The following is a 27728-nucleotide window of genomic DNA, read 5'->3' as shown; positions in this document are numbered from 1 at the left end:
ACATAATTGAGTCCTGTTCAATAAACTGAAGTACAAAATCCAGAAAATGTATCTGCAGTATCACAATTCACAGTATCACAGTGAAACCAGTATCATTCCCAAAATAAAAGGCAGTGAGTGATTTTGACATCAGATCCAGCAGCAAACAATACATGGCACATCATCAGCACACACAGGATTACACATAAGAATAAAAGCTTTGAAACTGTCTAAAGGCATTAACACCTGAAACTCTGTGAAGGTTTTGGCACAGGTACTCATTTAATATCACAGAACTAATATGATGCCTTTGGCTTATGTGTTTTCAAATAGGATTAAGGACAAGGGATATCATTCATGCATATTCCTATTTAAAGCATCTTCAATTATATTAGGATGAGTAAGAATTCAATTTAAAAGCCCAGTTAGACTTTACAGTTAAGCCATATAGACAACTGAAATTTATTATGACAAAAAAGGTATAACAGGATTGCTCAAACTGTGTCCAGCAACTAATTAAAATTCATGTGTAAAATTTCACTTCCTAGACAACATGTATCCAAGCAGCTTCCCCAACAGCCTCTTGGCTGTTGAAATGCCAGTTTCATCCTGTGATGAGACAGCTGATTGTCTATAGGGTGGGTTCAAATCCAGGCCAAGCACACAACTCAAAAAAGCACTTGTGCAGTCACAGGACAGAGGAGGTGATCTTACAAAACCTGGAAAGGCCTCTGTTATAATCCAGGTGATCAGTCCTGGCAGAAAAGCTGGATGTAGCTGCACTACAGCTAAGAGTCACAAGAGATCTCTGTTCAGTGCATAAGTCTTTGAAAAGAATTACTGGACACAACATTAAATAAAGCCTATGGGGTCATATACCCAAAAATGAATGATAAAAACTCAGGTTTAGGTTTGTTTTGGTTTTCAATAAAGATGTCTATGAGAGTTGCAATAGTAAGAATACACATTTTTTTCTACTGTTACATACCTATCCTGAAGTAACCATCCTCTAAGCGTTTGTCTTTGGTTTCTTTGCTTAATACCAGTTCTTCACTCTAGAACAACAAAGCACAAATGAGATAATTTATTTTGACATATGACTTTGCCAGAGAAATACAAATGTGTGTGTGCACTCTTCTTATATATTCAGCACGCATTTTTTCCAAATAATTAAGAACAAGCCTGGAATATAGTTCTTTATAGCCTTACAGAAGCCAACATAAAAAAAAAAAAAAAAAAAAAAAAAAAAAAAGAAAAAAAGAAAGAGAAAAAAAGAAAAAAAAAAAAAGAAAGAAAAAAAAAGAAAGAAAAAAAGAGCAGCAGTGTTCCAGAACTGAACAATTCTTGGCTTCAAAGGAGAAAAATCAAGTTCTCTAAGTGCCCCATGAAACTTGCATGGTAACTGCCACGTGAACAGAATACTTAGCACATACTGCCATACACAGTAGGAGACAAGCAAAGGCAGGACCTGCCTTCTTTTTCTATGGCTTAATTAGAGCTTTCTTTCTTGGACAAATGAAAACTTACAGTTTACATTTTGATCTAAGACTTTGAGTGAGATAGAAAGCCATCAGACCAGTGAGGGAAGCACCACAATTATCACTGCCTCACTATATGAATGGGAATCAATCAGTTTTATTAAATAAGCACAAAAAAATTTGTAGAACAGATCCTGAAAAACAGCTTGAAAATTACAATCATGATCCAATACTGAAAGACCCACTCTAAGAATTTCCTAGGAATTAATTTAAAATGTTTGGCAAAATGGACATTACATTCATCAGCTTTTTTTTTTTTTTTTTTTTTCAAATTCCTATTTGGAACTAAAGCTGCTGAAAAAGTGGTGGGAAGGTTTTTGGTTATTTATTTGGGGGGCAGGTGTTTTGGTTTTCTATGTTGTTGTTGGGGTGTTTGGGGCAGGTTTTTTTTATAGATTGTCTTGAGGGGGTTTTTAGTATGCTGCTTGAAACCCAGGCAAATCCAGGCTGGGGGTACTCTGGTTTCTAAGGGTGTTTTGTTTTCCTGAATTCTACTAAAGGAAGATCAGGGTTAAAATATTTGAAGGAGTTTCTAGGTCTGCTGAAGTCCAGAGTGGAGAAACAGGGCCCTGAGAAGCTGCTCTCCTCAGCTGACATTGTTTTACTGACAATATTTTCCTCTGACACCAGTGGCTTAGGAACAGGCCAAATGCAGAATTTCCTGTTTACCTTTTCCACAAATTGCATCAATAGCAATAGAACCCTGCAGCATTACTTCTTTAAAGAATGCTCCAGTGAGGGACATTCCACAGCCAAGTAAAGCCAAAAAAGAGATGCCTGCTGCACATTTTTGCTTGTCAGCTTGTGCATTCTTGTATCTTTAGCTTGGATGAAGTGAGGGCTGCTGCTGTTTTTTGTGGTTGAATGTATTTCCACAGGTCTTGAGAAACAAACCCCTCAGATCTTATGATATATTATCCCACATGGCATGTTTTATAATTGGAACCAAACTAACAATTTTCTTTTCAAGGATGGGAATAGTAAGAATTTCCTATTTTTGCCTGCTGTAAGGAAGGTAGACTAGGAAAATGGAGATGTGAGTAATCCTCCATGATTACTTACTTAAAAAAATAGATAAAAAGAAAGTTAAAAAAAATATTCAACTTACAGCAATTTTGGCCTAGATTTCAAGATTCCTACAGCAGGTATATGGGGGAAGGCAGAGATATTTTTTCATTTTAATATTAAATAAAATAAATTTGTCTGAAGTAACTTCTTAATCCTTCAGTCTTTGTGATATAAATAGGTAGCTGTAGTATCTAGCAGAAGAAAAAGAACCCCTACCATCTGACTTCAGACAAGAATACACTTTAGATAATGTAGTACTCTCCTGTGGTAAAACTGGCTTATTTATGGGGAAGAAACATCAGAAATCAGGAGAAGGGTACACATTCTGTTTTAAGAATCCATATATTTCAGTATCTAGTGGATTTGGATGTGTGTCAATCCCTGAACTAAGATTTTTTTACTAAGTCAAATAGTAGATTGACTTAGGTTTCCCATTTCCCAAAATACACAGGAGAGGGAAGACTGTTTATTTTTTTGTTTAAAATAGTAGCAATGAACTGGAAGAAAATGACCTTGTTCACCTCGAAATTTCCAACAGCACTTGTATCAGACTGCACCCTGAATGAACATTTGAATAGTTACAATAGTCTTCTGTGAACATATCCAGTTAAAAGAAGGAAAAGTATCAGAACATCCAGTTCATACAGTTAAAAGAAGCATTTATGTCTCCTCACTGTAAAGAAGTCAAAACAGAGGCTTTGCTTTTATTCTGTAATGGAGAAGATACAAATCAAAAATTTTGTACCTGAAAAGGCAAAACTTCTACAGTTGTGTTTAGAAGTATGTCTCCTGGATGCTCTGGATTGCCACTGTGAAACAAGTACCTATAAATGAAAAGGAAAACAAAAGTCAGAATCAGTTGTGTTACTGTCTTTCATGTTAATCGTCACATACACGTTACAAGGATAAACATCATTTTTATACTGAGCCTGGATCAGCTGGGGATAAGATGCTTTCACATATCACTGTAATTGGAAGGGGTCAAGGTTTTCAGTTGCTAAAGAGTAGTTGGGCAGTATTTTACACAGGAAGGGAGCTTGCATCATGTGTAATTTGTGCATTACACAAAGCTGTGGTCATAACTGCCTGGCACACACTGGTATCACCTCCTGAAGCAGGAGCCCTGCCCTCCTTCTGCCTCTCCCTGTGCCCACAGGATGAACTCTGCAGATCCTTTCTGAAACAGTTCTGGGAACTTAGCCAAGGCAATATTTTGCCAGGTGAGTGTTCCCCAAGTCCATTTCTCCACAATAGTTCACTGCAAAATCTCATTGATTATTGTGCCAGGAATTCCCAACTCACATCCACACCCTACATGTTACCTGAATTCAAACTTCTATTCCAAAGGCAGATTTATTTAAGAAAAAAAATCCCTAAAAAAAGCAAAAAAAAAAAAACCAAAAAAAAACCCCACCAAAAAAAAAAAAAAAAACAAAAACAAAAACAAAACAAAACACCAAAAAAAAAAAAAAAAGCCTGGTTTTGACATGTATACACATACAAAAAAAACTGTACCTTTTTAAACCTGTTCAAGTCCCCATTACTCTCACTCAGTTATGCAATTAAATTTCTTTTAATTGGACAGAGTAAATATGTTTGAAGCATTATCTAAGCCATCCCTATCAGTATCAATCAGTGAAGTGTTCAAATTCTAGCTGCCTGCTCTGAACAGCTTTTGCAGTACTGCACATGTGTAGAATATGTTATAAAAGACACAGTTAATTCCTCTTTCTTGATATGTGACAGGAACTTCATGTTATTCTGAATATGTATTATGTAAACGAGTAATAATATTTTTTTACCACTAGGTGGAATCAATGCTTGAAAATTGTTCACTACTTGCCATTTTTTCTAGTGGACTGGAGTTAATTCAGATTACTGTCATAAACTAATTAGATCCTACACCTACTCAGATGCCACTTTTAGGAAGAATATTTTACTTTTATTAGGTTTAAATGAATATGTAAAAATCTATCAACACATTTCAAATCTTTCTTCAATTGGAACTTAGATGGTACTTACTGTTAATTTCTCTTTACCATTAAATATGTCACCAGCCAGAGACAAAATTAGTTCAGAAATTATCACTTGATTAAAATTAAAAACATTATCTCAATTTGCAATTTTCTAAGATGCAGTTAGAAATGTAAATTCCAGCTTGTCGTTATCCAATATATCTGAATCCAGGCTGAATATCTGCCATTAATCCATACTTCATGGCAACAAGACAAGTAGAAAACAGTGCTCTGACTCCAGCCCAGAAATGTCTGTGACCCCAAAATGATAGAAGTATTTTAAGACTATGCACACACATGTAGAACATTTCTTTTATCAAGGCTCAGAAAAGGAGTAAAACCTCAATGGAACTTGTGATACAAGAAATTTACACTGATTTCTATTCCATTGGTTTCAGCAGAACTGCACAGTTGGACTGGAAAACAGAACTGGACTAAATAAGCTTCACCACTGTGTCTCAAGAAAAATAATTTCCACACTGTACTTTAATGTTAGGTTAGTCAATTCCAAAGTATACAAGCTACCTAAAACCCACAGTTCTTCCAAAACAAATCCTGTGACTTTTTCTAGACATTAATTACATCCAAAAAACCCCAACAGGTAACAGTAATTATTTTCTAGGAAGATGCCTTCATTGGACATCTCAATAAAAGCAAAACAAAACTCTCTGGAAAGCTGACCAGAAAACCAAAAGTACATTCTGCTGTCTTTTGACCTAATAGATCTAACTAGTCATACTTTAGTCAGTGAGATAGCCTAAGCAGTACTGGCCACGTTTTCTCTTGAAAACACTGACAATTCAGAGGAGACTTAATTTAAAATGGAATTTGCCATCTAAGGTACTGCCATCAAAGGCTCCACCCAAACCACAGACATGCTGCTTTTCCTTAGCACTTAGTTCTGAGAGGACACACCTAAAAATCCCCAAAGAGACTCCCTGTGATCTGGGATCACTGTGCTCTCAATGAACAGTGATTGGCTTCAGAGGTTTGGATGTTTTTTGGGGCAAGCAATAGCAGTGAGGGCTTTGTTTGTTTGTGAGGGGTTGTCATTTATTTATTTGGGTTTGTTTGCTTGTTTTTACAAACAACCCTGCAAGCACACAGCCACAGCCAACCATTTCTCCTACTGTGCCATCAGCTTTGAGACTGAGCTGCAGCTTCCCCTCCTCAGCAGTTGTCACTCCATTAGAGCAATGCACTCCTGGCACGGAGCCAGAACAATTTACAGCAGTAATTAATCAAACTTGATTTCCATGTAATCAAACCTGCTATTTTAGTATATTTTCTATAACTATCTGTTAATCCATATGCACACACAAATGTAGCACATGCTCATGTCACATTTTAAATTATGTTTAGAAAGGAAGGGATATTTTTATATCTGAGCCTTGCTTCAACACTTGACAGATAACACCTACTTAGACATTAAAAGTTACACAGATTGAAAACAGAAGCCTAAATACACATACACAGTTAATCCATATCTATAATATTCTGTTTAGAACTAAAATTTACCAATTAGAAAATTTTATTAGTAATAAAATTTAATTTATGAACAAACAGATGTTCTACAGTTCCTAAAATAAGTGTCATTAGCTATTCTTTTGTAAAACTTGATTTTCTGACAGGGTAGATTTTCCAATGGAGATTCTTTGGAAATGGGTTGAGAGAGTAAAACTAATTTCAAAATAAAGGTCAGTTAAACCTCCCTTTCAAAAACTCTTGAAATGGCTTTTAAATAACCTATCTTTTCCTCCCCAAACCTTTTGGGTTTGCACTCTTTATATGCCAAGACCTTTTTTACAAATTTGCTTTTATGCTAGATATTTAATTGGACAAGAGAGTAATATCGGTTTCTCCCTCCCAGGTGGAGAGAAGACTCTTATGTCTCCTAACTAATGAACTAACTTATTCATCTGATATTTCTTAAGTAAAACATACATTTCTAAAAACCACAGAGACATTTGCAGGACATGTAGGGTCCTCATTAAATCACTAATGTAGAGTAATCCAGTTGATACCCAGAGGATTATGATGTTGTTTCCTTTTATTTAATTCCTACACCAGTAGTAAGATGTCTGGCCCAATCCTTTTTTCTTTCAAGAGAAACACTGATTTATAACTGGACTGAATGACCTTAAATGTCTTTTCCGACCTAAATGATTCTATGACTCTATGGTTTTCAGACTATGGTAGGTATTTCTCAATACCTATAGTGAAGAACCTGGGAACAGCTTTGCTTTCAATTGCTAAATTATTTTGACACCTGTCCTGGGAACACATGACAGGCCATGCAAACAGTAAAAACATGTGCTTTTTTCCCTGATTACTTAACATTTTTCACTAAGATTTCCTTGTCTACCTGCTGAAGGTAGACAAGTTAAACTTGTTAAACCTAACACCTTGTGAAGCATTCCTTCAAATAAAAATTCTGAAAGCAACGGATCTGTAAATACAGTAATCCCAACCAAACACAAATTCACCTAAAGTTAAAAACACCAAACCCTACTATTGCCTTATGGAATATTACTTCACTACTTTCTTAATTACAGAATTCAAACATGAACACAATTGAACATTTTGGATCAATGTGATCAGAGAAAACTAACTCAAATTTACAATTATACTAATGTATCTGAATCTAAGAGAACCTTTTCTGCTGGCAGTGTCTTTTTAGAATCACAGGTCAAAGATAATAAGGTATTCAAATACAGAGAAAAACCTCCTCTCTACCACAAATAATTAAATTTATGAACTCACTACACATCTAAAATCAAGCCAAATAGAGGGGAAACCCCCCCAGCCAATAAGCTGAAACAAATATTCATGCACACCCTAACACACAAAGGGAGGGGAAGGTAGAAGTGTGATTATCATTTGTACACTGACAAAAGATACCATTAGTCTGCCAATGCAGTTAACTATTTACAGTACTTTAAAAGCCCACACTCAGGTTCAGAATTCCTCCAACAGTGAGCACCTCAGAAAGATTCTCACCTTTTGTAACATCCCCCATAAGATGGATTCATCAATATTACTAATTTGAACTGCTGACTTTAATATTCTTTTAATAGCTGAATTTTTTCATCACCTGTGCTTTCAAAAAAAGCCCAAAACAACCATGCACACCTCTAGCCACCCCCTATCTTGCTTATAAAGGGATGAATCTCTCTTCCTTCAAGCATATCCAAGCATATTTATGCCCAAAAAACTATTATTCTCTGTATTACCCAAGTTGACTTCTTTTATGTGTTAAAAAAATCTTCATTTTATTTAAATAAAGTGTCTATTATTTTTTCATCTATAGAAAGTGTTCTAATTACAATAGAACTGAATACACAACAATTTTATTAGTAAATTATGGCAGTTTTATAAAAGGAAACCGTATACAAAAATACCTTAAACAGCACAATTCACATCCACTGTCAATATGTCTGGGTTTTGTTTTGAAGGAAACGAGTTGTTTGACCTGATACTAAACCTGATTCTAACAACATAAGAATGCAGGCCTTTGTGCTCTGTAAACATCAGCAATCAAATACTTTGCTTCACATATCCTCCTTATGTTTTTTTTAGCAATCTGATGTATTTTATATCCCATTTTCAGAAAAGGAAAATAGGTAGGAAGGCAGAGAGGAAATGTTTCCTTCCATGTTTGAACAAATTATCCATAGCAACATGCAGCCTTAGAGTTTTTAATTCTGCACAACATGAATTTCTGTAAAAGCAATATTCAGTCAGCAATTTTTTGGCTTTCTACAGATGCCATCATCCACTGCAAGAGTCATTATTCACCAATTCTATCCAGCATTTTTGATCACTGGATGCAAATGTGGTAAAAGAAAACTAATCTACCTCCTTTATGTCACTTTCTCAGAATCCTAATTAGGAAGTGTTATTCTACTGTCACTGGAAACCAGTATTAACCATGCACTATTTCCTCATGCAAAACACAAACAGAAGATGAATCATTTCTTTTTCTTCTCTCAAGCTCAATTTATTCTCCTATTCTTCATGCCTCTTACTAAGTCATTTGAAAAAAATTGCTTATACTTCCAAAAAAAAGTGCAGTTCCTCCAGTCTATATATATGCATCTGCAAAGTACTCACAATAGGTAAGCAATGCAGTAGAAGCTTTTTTAAGTATATATATATATATTATATATTTTTGAATATATATATATATACATATATAGTTGTTATAATTCCAAATTTGGAAAAACTCCCCAAAAATAAACAAAGAAGAAATGTCCTGGCCTCCCCAAACAACTCAAAACAGAAAATACCCCCATCCTATTACCTTCTGTGCAAAATGCCTGGTAAGATTTCCACTTCTTCTGACAAAAAGAGTCCATCTAAGTGTCTTTATATAAACTGGGCTGCATGGTTGAGAGCAGTAAGGGTTGAATTCCCCATTTTCACAGAAGTGTTGACCAGTGCACCAAAAGGGCTGAGCTTTCTCATGTTTGTCAATGGACCACAAAGTAGCTTGCCTGAAGAGGTGATGGAAGGATTCTGGGGAGTGGTCTGTTTTATGCATCACATGCCTAAGAAATATTTTTTCTCACACCACTTCAAAACTCAATCTGAACCAATGAAACCTGTGCCATTTCCTAACCCTCTTCACTTGTGCAGCATGTGTAGAAGGTATTTAGCTGTGTAAGAAAATCTCATTCTCTGGTCTACTCTTCTACTGTTTCCCAGACAAGACTGTGACATCCACTTTCTAAAGCTGCACTGTGTCTCTGGAGTGGGCTCACATCAACTGTAATAAAAATGTCTGGCATTAAATTAATCTTAAATTTTTCATTTTGGAGGTCATTAGGGGTTTTTTCTATTTTTTGGATAGGGTTTTTTGTTTGCATTTTTTGCTGGGGGTGATTGATTGTTCTTTTACAAGGTTATTTCTGCTGAATTTTTAATCCAGTGAGATGTAGAAAGGCTTTGTTGGGGTTTTGAGTTTGGTATGTGTGTGTGTATGTGGGTGTATGCACATAAACATTTTTTACCCCTCCAGCTTGGCTGGGGAAGCACAGATAACTCCCTTCAGTTTTCCTATACACAGGCATTTGCCACCACTTGAGATTGCACTTGGGTATGTGACCTCATCAAAGGCTGCAAAGATGCAATTATGACATCTCAGAGACTCCAGCCCTTCTGGAAATCACGTGAAGTATTTTAGAGTATCTCAAGTGGCATTAGACATCTAACATTTTGGCAACAGCAGTAAGCCTCCAAGATTTCTGAGTAAGAACTATAAATCCAGGAACACTGCCAAGTACACAAATCTTGGATATTAGTACCATTAAGGAAGAAGCAGCATGTCCTTGGCTTAGGCAGCTCTTTTCTTCTGTCTCTGATCCATACTTTGAGGGTTTTTTTCCCTTTTCATATGAAGTCCTGGCCTCATTGTTATGGGCAGAATTCCATGCCCAGAGCAAACAGCATCAGTGCCTGGGAGCCTGCCTGCCAAATCCCTGCTGTCAGTGCATCCATTTGAGGATGTTCTACTCATTAGTACAGAAGCTTATGCAAACAGAAAAACCAAAGTTCTCAAATTCTCTTTTATGTACACTAAAAGTATTATCCCACCTGAAATGTACTGACAAACACCAAAACATTTAAAATAATACACTCAGAGATTTTCAAATATTTCCTATCAGCTGACATGACCATTACAAGCTTATAAAATCATGTTGCACTTTAATAGCAAACATCTTTACAATCAGAATTAGAGAATTACTTCCAAACTATACACTCTGTGTTTATGCACTTACATGGTTCTTGAGCTAAAACTGCCCATAAAAGGTTTAATTCATTGGGCTGAAGGGGAGGTTCTACACTGAACAGTGATTATGAACAAAGAACAGCTTCTACATCAGGCAAGTCACTGCTGTACTCATCTAAAACCAAAACAATTTTGCAGGTCTCTAGGTTTTGAATGGTTGGTACTGCAAAAGCAAATGATGAGGAAGTTCTATTTCCAGTTTTGGAAAGCTGTTAGGAAGGTTTTTTTCTGATGTAATGCATTTGATCTTGTATGTCTCTAGCCACAGGAGGACTTGCATCCCTGTAGGATGCATAGTTAATTATATTTTGGATACACGCAAGACTGACTGCTCTGATACTTTTTTGGTAACTTTTTTGTACTTAAAAAAAATCATTTTATTTTTCACTGCTAGAGAACTTGTTTTAAAAGCTGCCTTTATTTTTCTTTACAAAATATCACGTACCCATCTGTCATTTTATGTAGGTATTTTTCAGCACTGTCACAATAATTTCAAAGCAGACAAAATAATGTATAACTTTAGTTACCAGGAGTCCAACAAGATACTATTCACACTCAATATATTGATTTTCTTGCTTAAATAGTCAAAAATATATTTTCTTGCATGACTATTAATTCTGTGTTGTGAGAAGATGTCAGGGGAAATATAAGTGAGGTTAGCATCATGTGTTCCCTGTGATCTCTGTGCCCAGAACACAGAAAATGAGATGATCAGTCTCAAATACTGCACATCCAGTATCTATGCCAATATCAGAGTCAAATATAATCTACAAGGTGTTTTGTCAAGCTATTAAGAGTCCACTTTAAAACTGAAATCCCAGTCAGCAAGTTGTACCTCATAAAGTCACTTTATTAATAGCCAATGTCAAATGAGGGTGACTACTCAATAACTTGGTAAAAGGAGAGGCCAACCAGCTACACGGCAATTATAGAGTTCAAAGCAGTGCTGGGGGGAAAAGGAAGGGAAAAACCCAATACTACAAACAAAACCACATTTTTTAGGGGTACCTTCCCTAAAAAAAGTAACCAGCTAATCCTTTTGAAAACATTCCAAGTAACACTATGAAGCAGTATTGCAGAAGAGTCTGGAGCACAAGTCCTGCGGCTGGAGCCAGGTGAGGGTCAGTCTACCATGCCTCAGAGGAAATGGCCTTAGGTTGCATCAGGGGAGGTTCAGATTAGATACCAGAAATATTTTCTGCACTGAAAGAGCAGTCAGGCATTGAAATAATGTCCAGGGAGATGATGGAGTCACCATCTCAGAAAGTTTCCAAGAAGCAACTGTATGTGGCACTTAGGGATAGGGGTGCTGGGCTGATTGGTGGACTAGATGACCTTGAAGGTCTCTTCTAACCTTGATGATTCTGTGAAGCAGTTATATACAAGAAACCTCTTAAGCTTTAAAATATGAGCCTCATATTTTAAAAATATAAAGCAAATGTATACATGTATACTAGTGAGGTTGGGGGGAGTTTTGGTTTTCGGTGTTTCTTTTTTTCTCACAGTATAAAATACATACTTGTCTTTTCCTGCAGCTTTTTTCTTTTAAAAAAAGAAAAAGCTTTTTTCTTTTAAAATAAAAGTCAGCATTTAAAATGCATTTATACTGAAGCAAACCTGAAGCCCTGTCTAAAAATATCCATTCTTAATTCCTACTGCAGAACAGCCATGTGTTATGCACTTTCAAGGGTTTTCTCAAAGTAATTAGTGCATATGTTCTTTGAAAACAACATCTGACTTGTGTCAATCACACCTATAAGGAGGACTCTGAAACTTGGTCAAAAAAGAAAAGGTTGTGTTGGTGATGGACACCAGCATCACCTAAGTGCTGCAATGGAATGTCTTTCTCAGATGTGTTTTGACTGGTTCATAAAGAAACTCTTAAGTAAAATTGTCAGATTTAATAAATCTGTGCTTGGAACAGCAATGCACATGCCAAAACAGCAAAGTGGATTACAATAATTATGGAAAAAACCTGAGGGAACAGATATTCAATACTGTTTATCTTTACAATGTAGGCTGTTTTGAGCATTTAGAGAACAGTCCATCCCTTTATTTAAACAACACAAAACAAACAAAACCAAACATGTCTTCAACACTGTTATACAATTTCTTTTTAAGAGGAACCTCCTTCAATCTACCTTCCTTCTCCAGGATTTTCTACTGAAAGAAATATATATATTTTCTTATTGCAAAGGATGAGACTGTAGATTACTATTAAGGAACTTTGGTGTTTTGGCTGGAGAACTTTTGCTTTGAAAGAGCCTAGGAAGCTTCAGTACAAGAGCTGTCACTAAAGCAAGCATTAGAATGTTTCCATTTACATGTCCCTGATCTCCAGGTGTGGTTTAGAACAAGCACCATCTATTTGACTGCTTAATATTCAGCAGGAATCTGCCAGCCAGGTCTTGCATAAAATAGGAACAAATGCTACTTTCTGCTCAGTGAAGTGAGCTCACTTCTCACTTTAAGTTAAGAGATCCGTGACAGTGTTATCCCTGACAATATTCTCAGATCTCAAAAATTAAATATTTAAAGACTTAATGAAAGCTAATTACTGAACTGCAGAAAACTCAAATTCAGTTCAGCAAAACATTTGGTGTGGAAAAATAAACTACAGGAACAAGTCAGTGCTCTGTCAAAGTGCAATAGATGTGCTATTTATTCAGTCTGAGCTGTGGTCAGTATTTCCATTAAAAAACTTCTTCATCACAAATTTATTATGGCAGTTACTAGCAATTACCTCAAAATGACTTGGCAGACAAATTTTCCTTTAAATTCATAGAGCTCTTCTAATACTTAAAAGGAAAAAAGAAAAAGCCTGTTGCGTCTTTTCACAGACAGAAGATTGCTATCAAAAGTGTATTTTCTACTCTTAATTCCCACCATCAGATGCATTTCCCCACCAGGTAAGTCTTCCTAATACTTGGTCCATTTTCCTTTTTCTGTGTTTCAAACTGCCAGTCACAGTTTTATTTTTGACTACCTCAGTAAGCATCCTTGAAATATCAGGAAACTCCACTGCTCTACTAGACCTGCACTTGCCAAATTCTGCAGCTGCTGCTCAAGTTACACAGACAAAGAAGTCCCTAAAAATTTGAAATTACAACACCTGTAAATCTAATTAGTCACTGAGTTCAGAAAGGTAAAATACTGTATTTTTGAGGACACTGTGGCAATAGAAGCTTAAAGTAATAGTAAACTCTGAAATGGCTTACAATGATAGCTGAATAGGTAGCATATTTCAAACTTGTGAACTTCCTTTGAGGAAGCAACAGAATGCAAGGGGTTTCCTTTCTTTTAAAACCAAAATACATTTCTTCAATAAATAAAAATAACAGGACAAAACAAACAAGGAAAAACCAAAAACAACAACCCCCAAATCATACAACCAAACAAAAATCAAACCAACACAAAAATCCCCAAATAAACAAATCCTACAACCCAATAAACCTCCACAAAAAACACACAACCACAAAACCCCCCAGAACAATGACAACGAAAACCAAACAAAAAACCCTCCAAAAACCATCATCCCACCCAAAAAAAAAACCCAAAACAAACTCCCACAAACAAAAGAAACCCCAAACAAAGCAAAACAAGACCCTGAAAAACCCCACTTCTTCCCCTCAAAAAATAAAACACAGTCCTCTACAGTTAAGACTATTCTTTAACACAGCAGGTGGACATAACTACCTTAGGCCTGACTACAATTTTCCAGGGCACAACAATGACCATTATTTTCCCACTTTTTACACAGATAATTAGTACTTTCTCATTCCCCTAGCTCCCTTCAGCATTAAGGGAGCTATGTAATGAAAAAGCATATATGAAAAAATGTATTTTTCAACTGTTGGCACAGAAAAAATGTTTTTAATCCAAGGATTATTGTGGCAGTTATGCTCCTCCACACATGCACCTGGGACAGCCAAACCAGGGGAGTCTTTCAAAGCCTAGCAATCAACTGAGACAGTAATCTGACATCTCAAACAACAACCTTGGGTTTCACTGGTCAGACTAGTTTGGAACAACATAGTCACAAGGGAACGACATCATCACAAGGGAACAATCTTCCCTGTTGTGCTAAGCCAAGGTGAAGACTTAGCCTTTGATTATGTACCAAGGTACACAAGTTGACTAATTGGATTCAGGACAGCAAAAATGTCTCCTTCACAAGAAAAACAGTCAAATTGATTCAAAAAAGCTTTGTTGTCCTACCAGGCTATAGGTATTGGTCTAAAAAAAAAAAAAAAAACCCCACATAAAGGTGTGTGAAGTAAGGAGAAAAGGAATCCACTAACATAGCAATATTTAACTGGACATTAAATAAACCAAGTATTTTATAAATCTTGAATTACTATGTTGGCGAGACAGTAGCCAGCAAAGCAGCAAATGAGTCTCAAGAAAACTAAAGGATGACTAATCTCTACAGTGCTAATTACCCTTGATTACCCTTAATTCATCTGACCCGTAGTTGAAAAGAAGTCACCTTTAGTCCCCCATCAAACCTCAGATATTTGTATTCTGAAAGCAAACACCCCCCTTTCTTTTTTGTTACATTCTAATATTTTTTAAACAGGTCAACCTGGAATCTTAGCACAGTGACTTGTTTCAAGCTCTAAAGCTACATCTTAAAAAACACTGCCCTTCAGAGTCCCCAGCTTTCAGCTCTGGGGACATCCTTTTATGCTCCAGCAAGATTTCTGATCTGGATAACCAAGGGATCAAGGCCACAGGGCAAAACACACTGTACAACAACCATGCTGTACAATTGCTCTGTAATTAGAAACAGACTAACCAAATACAAATAGGACCAAATTGGCTTCTTTTAAATTCTCTGCATCAGAGAAGCACTGGCTTAGCATTGCATTTTTCATAAAGGCTCTAGATTAAATGAAAAGGAAAATTTAAAAGCAAGACAAAATTTATCATAGTAAGAGAATTAGAGGGAAGACAGTAATGGTCACTCTTTCAGCTGAACTCCAAATGTCCTACACCATTTCACTTTAGGTTACAATGACAGCCTCAAATTCTACCTTAAAGCATTCTTGGCACAAGCAACTTCATATATGAGACCAGCAGCAAGTAATTACTAACCTTTCTACATTGACTGGCTTGTCAAATTTAAAGAGTATATAATCTCCAGCAACTGGTGTGACAGCCCAGAAAAAATCTTCCCCTACGTAGGTTTTTTCTAGCGTGTGCCCCTGGTAGACTTTTAAAGATGTCGAAACCTCTGCAGGTGGATTCACGTGGATTTTGTGCAGTAATGGTTTCAGGAAGTCTTTATCCTAATTGAAAGACAGACAAACATCATGCTGGTCAGACAACCTTGTTTATTATGTTCCTTTCCCAAGTGGTTACACTTAAAACAAACATTGGCATAAAATGGAAAATGAATGCATTACTCATTTTGGGTGCATCAGATCTTGTACTGCTCAATAATATGAACATTCCATTAAAGTAAAAAAATTAGAAAAAATCCACATAAATATGCTGGACTGGCACTTCTACATTATAGTAGCAACCAGTCTGTATCAGATTTAATTCCAGTTGGAGCAGTATACATCATGCTCAAAAATGCAAGGCAACAAGAGAAGACTCTTTTTCTCCACAATGTTTTTCATTTAATCAGCCTGCTCTGTAAAGGAAGGGAAATGTTTTCTACTAACTGTGAGTTTCTGGATCTTCCCTGCTAGAGAAGAGTGGAGGCCAACATGCTGGAAAAGAGAAGGCCTGAAGCGTATCCGTAGGTTAGATTTCTGTCGATCACAATGTTTCTGAAAAGGCAGGGGGAAAAGGTAACGGTGGGATAAAAAACAAAAACAAAACAACACATTAGTAAAAACCAACACAAGGTAAGAACCTAGGTCTATTTGTGCAGTTTTTCTTGTTTTCATTCCCGAAATCTATCAAGACTGCTGTGCAAATGTAATACTGTTCAAGGTCCTTGCACAGAACCTGTTTATTCAGCAAGGGAGTCTCTTGAGAAATGGAGGACCAAAATATGAAGTTCATTCCCCATTTGTAACTTTCTCCAAGACTTCTATCCAAACAGTGACATTCTGCAGAGCTTCTCCAGTGGTTACAGTATAAGTTTATTTTAGGTCTGTTACACATAGAATCTTACTAGACTTTTGCTTTTTATCCTGCTGCACCCGTCTTCAAAATCTGAAGCAATAACAGCTATGATGGTCCTGAGAACTGTCCCTCTAAAGTTCTTTTTGAGATAATAATCATGGCAGGAAGAAAGACTCTTCCAGAGCATGCAGTAACTATAAAGTATACTATGCTGGCTTCCAGCTCACAAAAATTAACTCATTCATCATCATAGAAACATTTTAGAAGCTTTATAATAAAAAAAAAAAAAAACTTACAGCATCTTTCTCAGGGTTACACACTTTCACCCAGAGGATATGGTCCAGGAGCCAATCAATAGGTTTCTCTTTATAAAACATAAATATGAACTCTACAATAAGAGTGATATCTGGAGACTGGAACATTTTACCTGTGGGTGACATTAAGAATAGCTAGAGTTACTTTAGATTAGAGATAACACTTTCTTTTGAGATAAATGAGATAGCAGATATAAGATTTGTGCCAAGACAAGAAATATTAGCACTGAACAACTTGAAATTTCAATGTTATTAGAAGCTCCATATATTTCAACTAAATAAAACAGCTATTCAAACAATAACTTGTCATATATCTTGGTGCTATCAAAATATTCACTGTATATTCAATGTATACACTGAAAGTCTCCTTAAGAATAGAAATTGTCAGTTTTTAAAATTAAGAGAAAGAAGAGTTATGGATTGGCATCTATTGTTGCCCATGTCACATGTAAGTTCAAGCACCTGATGTGAGGAGTATTGCAAGTGTTATCTGCCCAGTCACACAGTTTCAGCTACTGCAGGTACAGAAAGCAGAGATGCAACATCTAACACTCAGAACCTCCCAGGCAGGAAATAAAAAGGAAAGAAGGAAGGTTCCAGAACATAACCAGAGACAATGCAACTCAAAAAGAGACATCCCCCAGCAACCAGCGTATTTTTCTGCAGTGCACAGGCCATCAGCAGGACTTCTGGGTGGCACTGTGCAACAGGATTCTTGGGAATCCTGAAGACTGGGAGGCTTAAAGGGGCCTTTGCAAAAGAAGGAAACTTACAGTTGATGAAGAAAGTCTATCTAATATCAATATGAGCAATCACCCACATGGTTGTGGAACACACTCCTCTGGCAGTAGAGGTGTCTGAAGAGAAAGGTGGCCAATGCACAGGGCTACTGTGTCAATCTGAGTGCAGCCCTTGGAAAAGGTGCCTTGCATGAAAACACTGCTATAGGAGCAACACAACTGGCAGTGGGGCAGTCCAAGGCTGAAGATACTGACAAGTGCACTGAAGCACTGGAACAGGCTGCTGAGGGGAATGCTTAAGGCAACATGCCTGGAGGTATTTAAAAGATGTATAGATGTGGCACTTGGGGACATGGTTTAGTGGTAGATTTGGCAGGGCTGAGTTAGTGTTTTGTCTCAATGGTCTTTGAGGTCTTTTCCAAAAAATTGATACTATGACCACATGCCAGCTAAAATCCCAAAGGCAGCTCCTGATTTCAAGGCAGATTCAGAAAACATCACCAGGTCTGCAGATGAAGTCTGAAGTCTTTGCTACGTTTCAACAGAGAGAGCAAGGAAGAAAGACTTCATGTAACAATGGATCTCTCAGGAAGACATCTGCTGAAGGGATTCAGTTCTGCAGATGTTGCTGAGATGTGGGCAGTGCTGGGCTGAACAGGGATGGGCTGTTGGGACACGTGTGCACCAATGGATCAGAGTCCAGCAGAAGCTCTATTCCAATGCAAGTCCTCTGTCTATCCACATTTCAGAGTCCTGTACAACACACTGACACACAGCACTCAGGCATGGGAAATGTTTTGAGGGCTTTTTCCACTTGTGAAGAGGCCTCCATAGACTTTCTAAATAACAAGTTCCCCAAGTGGGAGAGTTTCTAATATTTTCTCTACTCTTAGGAAAACCAGCAGGAGTAGACATTAAGAGGAGATCACTGGCAGAGCCTTGCCCCTTTCAGAAAGCAGGTGTCTGATGCAATCTCCTTTGTTTATGACTTGTGCAAAATTGCATCAGAACAAAACCAATGCAAGAATACTCAATGGAAACTCTGAGAGCAGTTTGGAGGTGTCTGAGTTAGACTACATCATCATGCCATACAACAAATATGGAAGAAACCTCTGACTAAAGCACCAATTATTTCACCTGTTAGAATGATTCTATACTCATTATAGTAGACAATTTACACACTGGGGTGGAAAAGTAAATGTGATAAAACATTAACTGATTTGTCATTGCTATATCAACGTTGTCCCTTACAGAAACTTTTCACCCAGCCCTTTACAAAGCAAAATATTGTCATCACTTTTAAGTTGCTGCTGTAATGAGGTCCTCAAATAGGTATCTCCACATGAAAATACTCTGTAACTAAAATTTGAAGCTTCCGCTACACAAGGGACAACACTTACTAAACTAGGGACAATTGCAAAGCTTTATTCTTAAAAGACATCAAAAAGATGTTATTATTTTTATTAGTACATTGTTTAACATTATTTGTGGAAGTAAATATTTAAAAATGGGTAGGAAACAATCATATGATTAGTTAAATGTTGTGTAAAATAGTCATGCAGAATAACAGCTTTCAGCTTGTCACACTTCCAACTAAACAGACCCCAATTTTGCTGGTGATTCATCTCTGCCTACTGCTTCCAATGGCATAGGGCAAGAGAGGAGAAAAATATTGTAAGCCCTGATAAAGCACCAGCTAAAAAATGGAACTAATGAGATGTTTCTGGGATTTTTATGGGACTGAAACCATCATTTCTAGGTGACAGCTGCTGAGGCAGTCTGTCAGTCACATCTGTTTCCATACAAAGTGCACCTTTCCATGTGTTGTCAGAGAGATGCACAATATGATGAGAGTCAGAAGACAGAAATATTGCCCTAATCTCAATGCCTCTTCCAGGATCTATAAACAGCCATGATGCTCTAGAATCCTTTTATTCTTCTACCCAAGGACAGAGCAGAAGAATCACACTGACTTTTTTTTCCTTTGACTAGCTCATCTTCTGAAGAACGTAAGGATTACTGTCTTGTCCTCACCCGCAGACCATGTCACTGAGAACTTGGCATGAAGGAACAGGATGCTACAATTAAGTAAACTGAGAACAAGACTGAAGATATGAGTAGGAATTTACTCTTATCCCTAATTTAAGTTATCCTAATTTCACATAAAATAGAAACAGATATCAGTGTATTATTTACCCCCATATGGCAAACTTGTCTAGGCTCAGAGGTAGTTTCCTCTAGGCTGGCACTCTACTGTCCACCATGAGTCAACCACTCCAGACTTGGGGAGCAATCTAATTGCCATGGTTATTTCACAGGGCACAGCAGGAAAAAACACAGCAAACAAAGCCCAACCAACCACAAAAAACCAAATCCACCAACCAAGCCGCTCTGACACATCCAACTGCAGCTAGTCAGAATAAGAGAGGTGAGCCAGCTGTACCTGCACTGGCATCTTTAGATCAAGCAGCCTCTTTGCCTTACAGCACTGTGAGTGTAACACTCACACCATGGAAGTGTTCAATAGTGAACACAAAGTCTTCTCGTGTTAATTCCTAATGAACACTGGAGCAAAGATGAACAGGAAACACCCTGATCCCAAGACAAGCCCTTGTCTTCCTTCAGTCACCAAGGACAGACATCCCCATATCACTACCTGAAATGCTGTCACACACAGCTTGGCACAGCTTGGCCCCAGCCCCTTGTCCCTCTGTATAACATCACCTCACTCATCTGTCATTTCTGTCTCAGGACACCACCTGCACAGCAGTTCTGCCATAGATCCAAGTCTCCTTTTTTCCATCAAAACAGTCTCTCTACAGCAGCTCAAAACCAGAGCTCTGCAGTGAAGTCTCTGGTTAAGCAGGCCTTCAAAGCTCTGGATCCCTGACTGGGCACACCTAGTCCTTGTAATGGAAACCAACCCAGTACAACTCCTACTGCACAGATCCAACACTCAGCCCCTCTGGATCCAAATCAACCAAGCCCTTGCCTAGATTCTCCTAACCAAGAGCAGCAGCAGCAGCACCAGCCTGGCTTCCCTAGGGCACAGCCACGGCCCAAGAACAAGCAGCAACATTTGCTGAGATCCTTCTATCCTGCAGCTCCCATGAGGAAAGTGCTGTGAGCCTCAGAACCACTGAGACACCCCCAACACCCAACCTAGGGATTGCCCACTGGCCATCCCCAATATGCAGCCAGAAATCATCAAGCCAAAGGGACCTAAGCAAAACACTGCAGTGAACACACACTGCCTCAAACTGCAAACTCTGAGAAAGAATGAAGCAATGGCTCATCCTGCACCATGTAAATGCACTTGGTACAGTGCATGGGAACAGTCATAAATCCAGAACACTCTGCTGACAAAACTTCAAAGCTTTTGGATTCTGGGCACATGCAACCTGTCATTGTGAGGAAAACTTCAAAATCTGAAAGAACTAAGAGACAAAGGTAAAAGTTTGCTCCCTAAAACCCTAAAGATACAAAATGTAAACCTTCTCCAATTTATTTATCTATATTGATAAAAATGACAATCAAGACTGAAAAAAAAAAAAAAAAACCCAAACCTGTGGAACATTTTCTGAATTTTCTGTGTCCTGACAAGACTTCTATTCATTTTTCAGTCCTTTTAAAGGCCATCCTTAGTGAATTATTCTGGCCATCTCAGTATTTTGCTGGCAAATACAAGGCACATACTAAATGAAACACTTTGTTTTCTAGTTCTCTGAACTGCCAATATCTAAATCATTTTAATTCTTCCACATGAGCATCACAAATATTGAGTCTACACCAACAATAATTTTACACCTGCAAGCACATATTCTAGCCATAGCTGATGTTTTCAATGCTTTCCCTGGTAATGATATGCAAATTGTTGGCATTAAAACCAGAATCTCTTTGAAGTTATTTAAAGCTCAAATGTTTGACTTGCTCTACTCTCTCCCAAACTTCAACTATGTGCACAGCTTGAGCAAAACTGCAATCAGAACAACTTAAAATAATCAAAACAACAGGCCTTAAAACATCAGGACACAACAAGACTCAGAGGAACTGCACAAGACAACCAAAAGGCCATTTCAGACCACTGCATGAAATGTTTGACAGCTGGCATTATAGGTACAGTGCAAGGATTGCAGTTCCTCTGAAAAACACTTCAGCTCACAGGCAGTTGGAAGACAAATCATCATTCCTCATAAAAAGCCAGTAGGACTTTCCTACATTATGTCACAGGTCTCACAGTGCAAACAGGAATCCAGAAGAGTAAAAGATACATCTCCTTCCCCAGAGCTTCTTAAGGAAACAGCATACATCTCACCCATTATTTATTAGATACTTGACAGCACTTAAGACTATGCTTTCAGGATTAAAAAAAAACCAAAGGAAGCAACGTCTGTTCTGTGGCAGAGGTGACAGAATTCTATAATCCTGCTGTCAGCCTAAATAGCTACATTTGCCACTTCCTCGTGTAGCACTTGCATAAATTAGATTTTCAGTTCAGAAATACACTATGACAAAAAATCCCACATTTTTACCTCGCAATCTTGCAAGCTAAACAAGGTTTCCAACAGCTAACAGTGAATCAACCACATCTCTCCTTTTGAGAGATTATTTCTAAATCAGTAGCATCTAGACAACAGTTGCCCAGAGAAGCTGTGGATAATCCATCCCTGGAAGTGTTCAAAGCCAGGCTGGATGGAGCTCTGAGCAACGTGGGCTAGGGACAGGTGTCCTTGTCCTTGGCAGGGGGGTTGGAACTGGATGACTTCAAGGTCCTTTCCACACCAGGCCATTCTATGAGTCTGTGAACTCAGTGCTCTACATTATTTCTTGGACATCTACACATAAAACTGATCCCCAGTTACAAACTACTGTTGCTCTTCCCAAAGGTATCTGCATTACCAAGTTGCCACAGTATCAGGCTGCATCAAGGTCCATAAAGGGATGGAGCAGAGATGAGAAAAATCTACATTACTTGCATAAAATTTCCAAGCAATATATGATTATAGCACACCAATGTGTACCAGAGCCAAAAGTTTTAGTTGCTCCTATGAATACTAATTTTCCTCTCAAAGCTTAAAAACATAATAAGTAGCTATATTGGAAGAAGAAAAAAATCTAATTTAATTTTCTGAGTAGAAAAGCAACATTAAGATCTGTAGCCATAGCTAAATGCATCTGAAATTCTACTGATATCATCCCGTTAAAAGGAGGCAAACAAATATGATACAAGGAACAAAGAACAGGGATGCAAGCAGCAGGAGCTAACAACTAAATTTAACTACAGCTACTTTCAGAGCCCACACTGCCCAGAAGTATACAGACAGTGTAGAAAAACAAGATATTTTTAAAGAGTTGTGCTTTTCATTAAGTCAAGTCTCAGTATTAAGAACTATCTACCTACCCCACCAGGCTTAAACACTGTGCTCTCTACAACAGAGAATGGAAAGCTGGGGTGGGGGCTGAAATACACAAATACAAAGCAAGTTAAGTGACCTGAAATACAACTGCATGGGGTATACAGCACACGTCCTAAAGTGTAAGTTGGTTTTATGCACATTTGGTTTTATGCACATTTGATGTGTCATTCTTGTAGAGTGGCAATTTGTAAGTGAGCACATTCTACTACTAAATCAGGCAAATGTAGAATAGATGTAAATTGTATAGCCCAGGGACTCCATAGAGAATTTACACTTAAAGTGCAATTAGACTGGAGCTAAAACTCAAATTGTAGGCTGAGTCTGGGTTAGTGTTTAACTGTTCAACAGTAGAAACAAAATCTTATCAAATGCTGTATTCAAGCAGTCTCTGCTAACACAAAACAGAATGTTGCAAGGAGTTCCTCAAGAAAGGAGAAGTTTATTTAGGGCAAGATATCAGTAAACTACTTAACTTCTTATTTTTCCATGCTAGGCAGCATAATTTCCTATTTCTCCCACCTCTAAGGCCACAGAATCAATTTCATAATTATTTCATCAGCAGTGTATCTCTGATGATAGCCCAAAGCAGTTAGGCCAGGTGTATCAGGAGACTTCACTCTGCCCATTTCCTTTCCTCCTCCCCATTGTTTCTGTAGGTTAAACAGGCAGGCAAGTGTGCAAAGTCTACATTCTGCACCCTAACATGGCATGTAGGAGGGATAATTTCTGTTTTCCTTTCTACTCCAGGAACCTCTGAGACCCCTAAAGTCAGGGAACTATTGCCCACCTGATGCTGAGCTGGAAACAGGACAGCACATATTCAAGTAGTGCCAACATGCTCAGTTCTCAATAAAACCATTATGGGTCACTGAGCTAAAAATGAAGCCATTCTCTGGCAAGTAGACCCAAAGGAAAGAGAACAACAAGAATTTCCAAGAGAATGACAGAACTCAGGGCTGCACTTTTATCTGTTACACACAGGATTTTCTTTCTGTTCTGAACTTAACTTACAGCCTCCATATTGGAACCATTTGTGTTGGCCACAGGAATCTCCAAAGTCTGCCCCAGCTTTTGATTTTTCCTTGCATATCTCCAGCTTGCTGCTTTTAAAAAGATCATGACACATCAGTGTAGTAATGAAATAATCTTTTGACTTGTAAAATCCCTTCCAAACTTCTCTGTCATTGCTTTTCTGTCAAGTCTAGTGTCTCTCCATGAAGAGATGTTAGCGTAAGAGCAAAGAACCATAATTTCCAGAGCACCCTGACATCTGACCCACAACCCAAGATCCTGCATTAACTCCTCTCATTGTTGCTAATTGCAAATGACTGACTGACTGCATCTAGGAAGGAATAGATTGTTGTAACTTCTCCTTCATGAAGTAGAAAGATGGAGCTAGAACAGGCTTTGCAACAAACTGATGCCTGCTAATTCTTGGAAATTTTGGCACAAACAGCAAGTTATTTTAGGTGGAGCTAATTTTCATGGTTTTTCTGTCTTTCAGTCAGTTATTCTTTAATTACATTTTCGTTTTAACAGCAGCTAAATTAAAAATAAATCATGCCTTGCAGTTTGATTGTTAGTATTTTTATAAATTAACTTTTGGTCATAAAAATTCCCTCTTTTCCAACAGTTTGAGTATGCCTCCATCATACAAAAGTATATGAAACAAATGAGGGGCAAAAGCAACAACCATGAGCTAAACCAGAGTTCCAAAAAAAAGGCAATGAATTTCTACTTCTTGGTCTATTTCCAGCACAAAGAAGATTGCTTTGAAGTCAGATCACTATTAATTCACAGTCTGAGTACAAATGTATTCTTTCAAACTGCAAAAGTGAACATTTTCTTACCAATGAAACCCAGCTGAGAAAATTCTAGAATCATCCAATCTTCAGAAGCAAGCTGAAGTGCAAAATTTTTTATTGTGCTGAAATAATTCTGCTTGACAACAATGTCATCTTCAAGCTAGAGGAAGGTAGAAGCAATATCAACATTAAAAAAAAGCACTAGCAAAGCAATAGAAAAAAGTACAGCTAGGAAATACTGACTTATAATAGATTGCTAACACACAGCCATGTATTTGTAATGGTAGCACTGATATAAAACATAGATGCCATTGCCTGGAATAACTATTGAAGGGATCAGTCTGTCTATTTGTGGAGAACTAATACAGAATCCTTGTTGAAAAGTAATACAGAAATCTACAGACATATCTCGACTTCTTCCATTAGAACATTGCTTTTCCAGCTTCTTTCTTCAAAGGAAAAACATCCATGAAATAAAATTGGTCTAAGTGGCATCATCAGAACAAGTTTAATATCTGTATTATCTGCTTACTCACAAAAGTAAGAGCACTGAAAGAGTTCCTCCTCTGAGACAAGAGGCTGAGAGACACAATATCTGCAGTCCATAACCACCTGGTCCAGGCTGCAGAGCTGCCAGCATGGGGGGCTACATCCCTTTAATTCACAGTAGGTGCTGTAAGGCCATTGCTGCATTAAGGATCCTGCCTCTCCTGTCCTTTCCCACAGTGCTGTCATGCCCTCCCCCTTGTGCTGGCACTAATATTTGTGCAGCTTCTCAGTATCAAACCAGACTGTCACATGCTGTTGGCTCTGCAGCTTCCCAGAGAGCTGAGGCTCCAACAGCTCTCAGAGAGGAGTCAGCAGAGCTTTGTGAAAACTAGATGAGATGTGTGGGACTTTACACCCCAAGGACACAGGCACAACATCTAAATAAAGATCATCAGTGCAGTTACTAAATCTGCAATACCTGTAGGTAAGATTTCTACTTCAAAGCAGAAACACATGATAGGAACAATTCTGAGCTAAAGGGAAGAACTACTTAACTCTGTTGTTAGAAACCTCTTTAAAAAAAAAATTCCATGTCTACACACAACAGTCATATTAAAGTGACACTGCACTTTCAAAAGAAAATAAAAATAGATTTTAGCCTCATTCATTTCCACTAAAAACTATGCTGGCTTCTTTTTTCTTTTTTTTCTTTTTTTTTTTTTCTTTTTTTTTTTTTTTTTTTTTTGCCTAGGCAACTCAACAACAATTCATTCCAGGGACAAGGAAAAAACAGTTAAGCTGCTTGGATTCCTTCACTTTTTTTTGCTAGGCCTCTTATGAGAAGTGACATAGGATAAATTACTTTCTACTTCAGAGACAGTGAGACAGTATCCTGCTCAAATTACTTTCCCATATACCATAACCACCATACTTAATGCCCTCTTTAAATGATGGGATCAAGCTCTCTGTTCTGTGTAGGTCCTTCTGATGAGTCCAACAACATAATTTCCTGAGACTCATTTGAAAACTTGTCTCAAAATAAAGAAGAAAAATTTACCTGAATATAATAAACCCCTTTTTTCTGGGCATACATCATAAGAAAACAATAATCCAAGTTTTGTTTTGTTCTCCATCTGAAATTAAATTGAAAGCTTAAGGTTTATGAAAAACTGTTATTTCAATACAAGCTGGCAATATAAAGTAAATTTCATTATGAAGAGTGACACATATTAGTGAAATGTTAGGACAGCTGCTTTTGGCATTGTTCCCTCAGGAAATCCACTGTCTGAAAGAAAAAGGAACAAAGCTTTCACCTTATGCTTTAATACAGACATCAAACTGGTTTAATTTGAACCTGACTTTGTGACAACTACCTGACATTTCACTAAAAACACATGTGCATTTAAAATGGTAATTCAACAAGTACTCCTGGGTTTTACCCTGTATTTCATGAAGAAAACCATCAAATGAAAGAGTCCACATACAGGAATAAAAGTATATCAAAAGTCTCAATTGTCTTCCCATATTTAAACACTAAATGGATTCAACCAAGCATAGCTCTGATCATGCACAGAGCAGCATGTAGCTAAGAATGAGATGGATTCATAGAGCACTTTTAGCATCCCCACACTTGCAAGAATTACAGTAAGAAAACATTTCAAGAATTCACATCCCACTTGCCGTTTTATAAACAACCAAAGTGTGCGTGTGGGAGGAGATGGGAAAAGATCTGGGAGAATAAACTTACCTCACTCTCTCTTTTGAGTCTCCAAATGTTTCTTTCAAGTTTGACAAGTCAGGATAGTATGCTGCAGGAGGGGCTATTACTTCCACCAAGCCAGAATTGATCTCTGTAGAAAACCTGTCAATGGAAACATCCTGAAGTCACAGGAGAGATCCTGAGTGCTGTAGTTCCTGCTCGCTGTCTGTGGGAGCAGTGTCAGCGTCTGGGGATGAGGACTTGCTCAAATGAGCCATATAGAAGAACAGCAGTATAGAAAAAAGCATTGTTTTCCTTAGCATGTCCTTCAGAGCTCTATCACCTTCTGCCAATCAGAATTAAACTACATTCTAAACATTTTTTTATGCTTTTTCACAAACTAGTGATTTTTTTTCCTACAGTTCTCTTTGAACATAGAGAATACAAGGCCCTAACACAGATGTCACAAATTTCCGTTCATGTTTAAACAATCCCATCTGTTTATGGTGTATCAAAGAATTTAATCCCACTTACTGTTTTACAGTTTAACCTACTGAATCACTGCCTCTTAATTTGTCTTACTTTTATTGTTCAGAAGTCCAAAGCTCCACAAAACAAAAAGGCATGACCTCTTATTTCCAGAATATTTTTAATTGCTTCTTACAACCTGATTTATTTTATCACGAATAAACTAAGAAATACCCAATTAAAACTACAACTTACTCTCTTTCCAGGCTTGCAACAACACTGTTAACATAATCAAGATCAGTCTGGGGAAAAACAAACAAACAA

General features: G+C 37.5%; 1 protein-coding gene across 3 annotated transcripts in view; it reads right to left on the bottom strand.

Annotated features, from left to right (window-relative positions):
• Positions 1–27728, bottom strand: part of MGAT4A (alpha-1,3-mannosyl-glycoprotein 4-beta-N-acetylglucosaminyltransferase A) — a 74153-nt gene that overhangs the window by 2716 nt on the left and 43709 nt on the right. For all 3 annotated transcript variants that reach the window (XM_058043008.1, XM_058043016.1, XM_058043022.1), the window contains 9 exons: positions 27660–27706; positions 26985–27098; positions 26295–26370; positions 24794–24908; positions 16769–16899; positions 16064–16171; positions 15489–15682; positions 3331–3409; positions 968–1034 (listed from right to left, as the gene is read on the bottom strand). In XM_058043008.1, the coding sequence (XP_057898991.1) occupies positions 968–1034; positions 3331–3409; positions 15489–15682; positions 16064–16171; positions 16769–16899; positions 24794–24908; positions 26295–26370; positions 26985–27098; positions 27660–27706 (931 nt within the window). The remainder of the gene's footprint in view (positions 1–967; positions 1035–3330; positions 3410–15488; positions 15683–16063; positions 16172–16768; positions 16900–24793; positions 24909–26294; positions 26371–26984; positions 27099–27659; positions 27707–27728) is intronic.

Source organism: Melospiza georgiana, chromosome 2 (genome assembly GCF_028018845.1).
Source record: "Melospiza georgiana isolate bMelGeo1 chromosome 2, bMelGeo1.pri, whole genome shotgun sequence".
Taxonomy (NCBI): domain Eukaryota; kingdom Metazoa; phylum Chordata; class Aves; order Passeriformes; family Passerellidae; genus Melospiza; species Melospiza georgiana.
The sequence above is the reverse complement of the archived record's forward strand: the minus strand, read 5'-3'. Positions and strand labels throughout refer to the sequence as shown.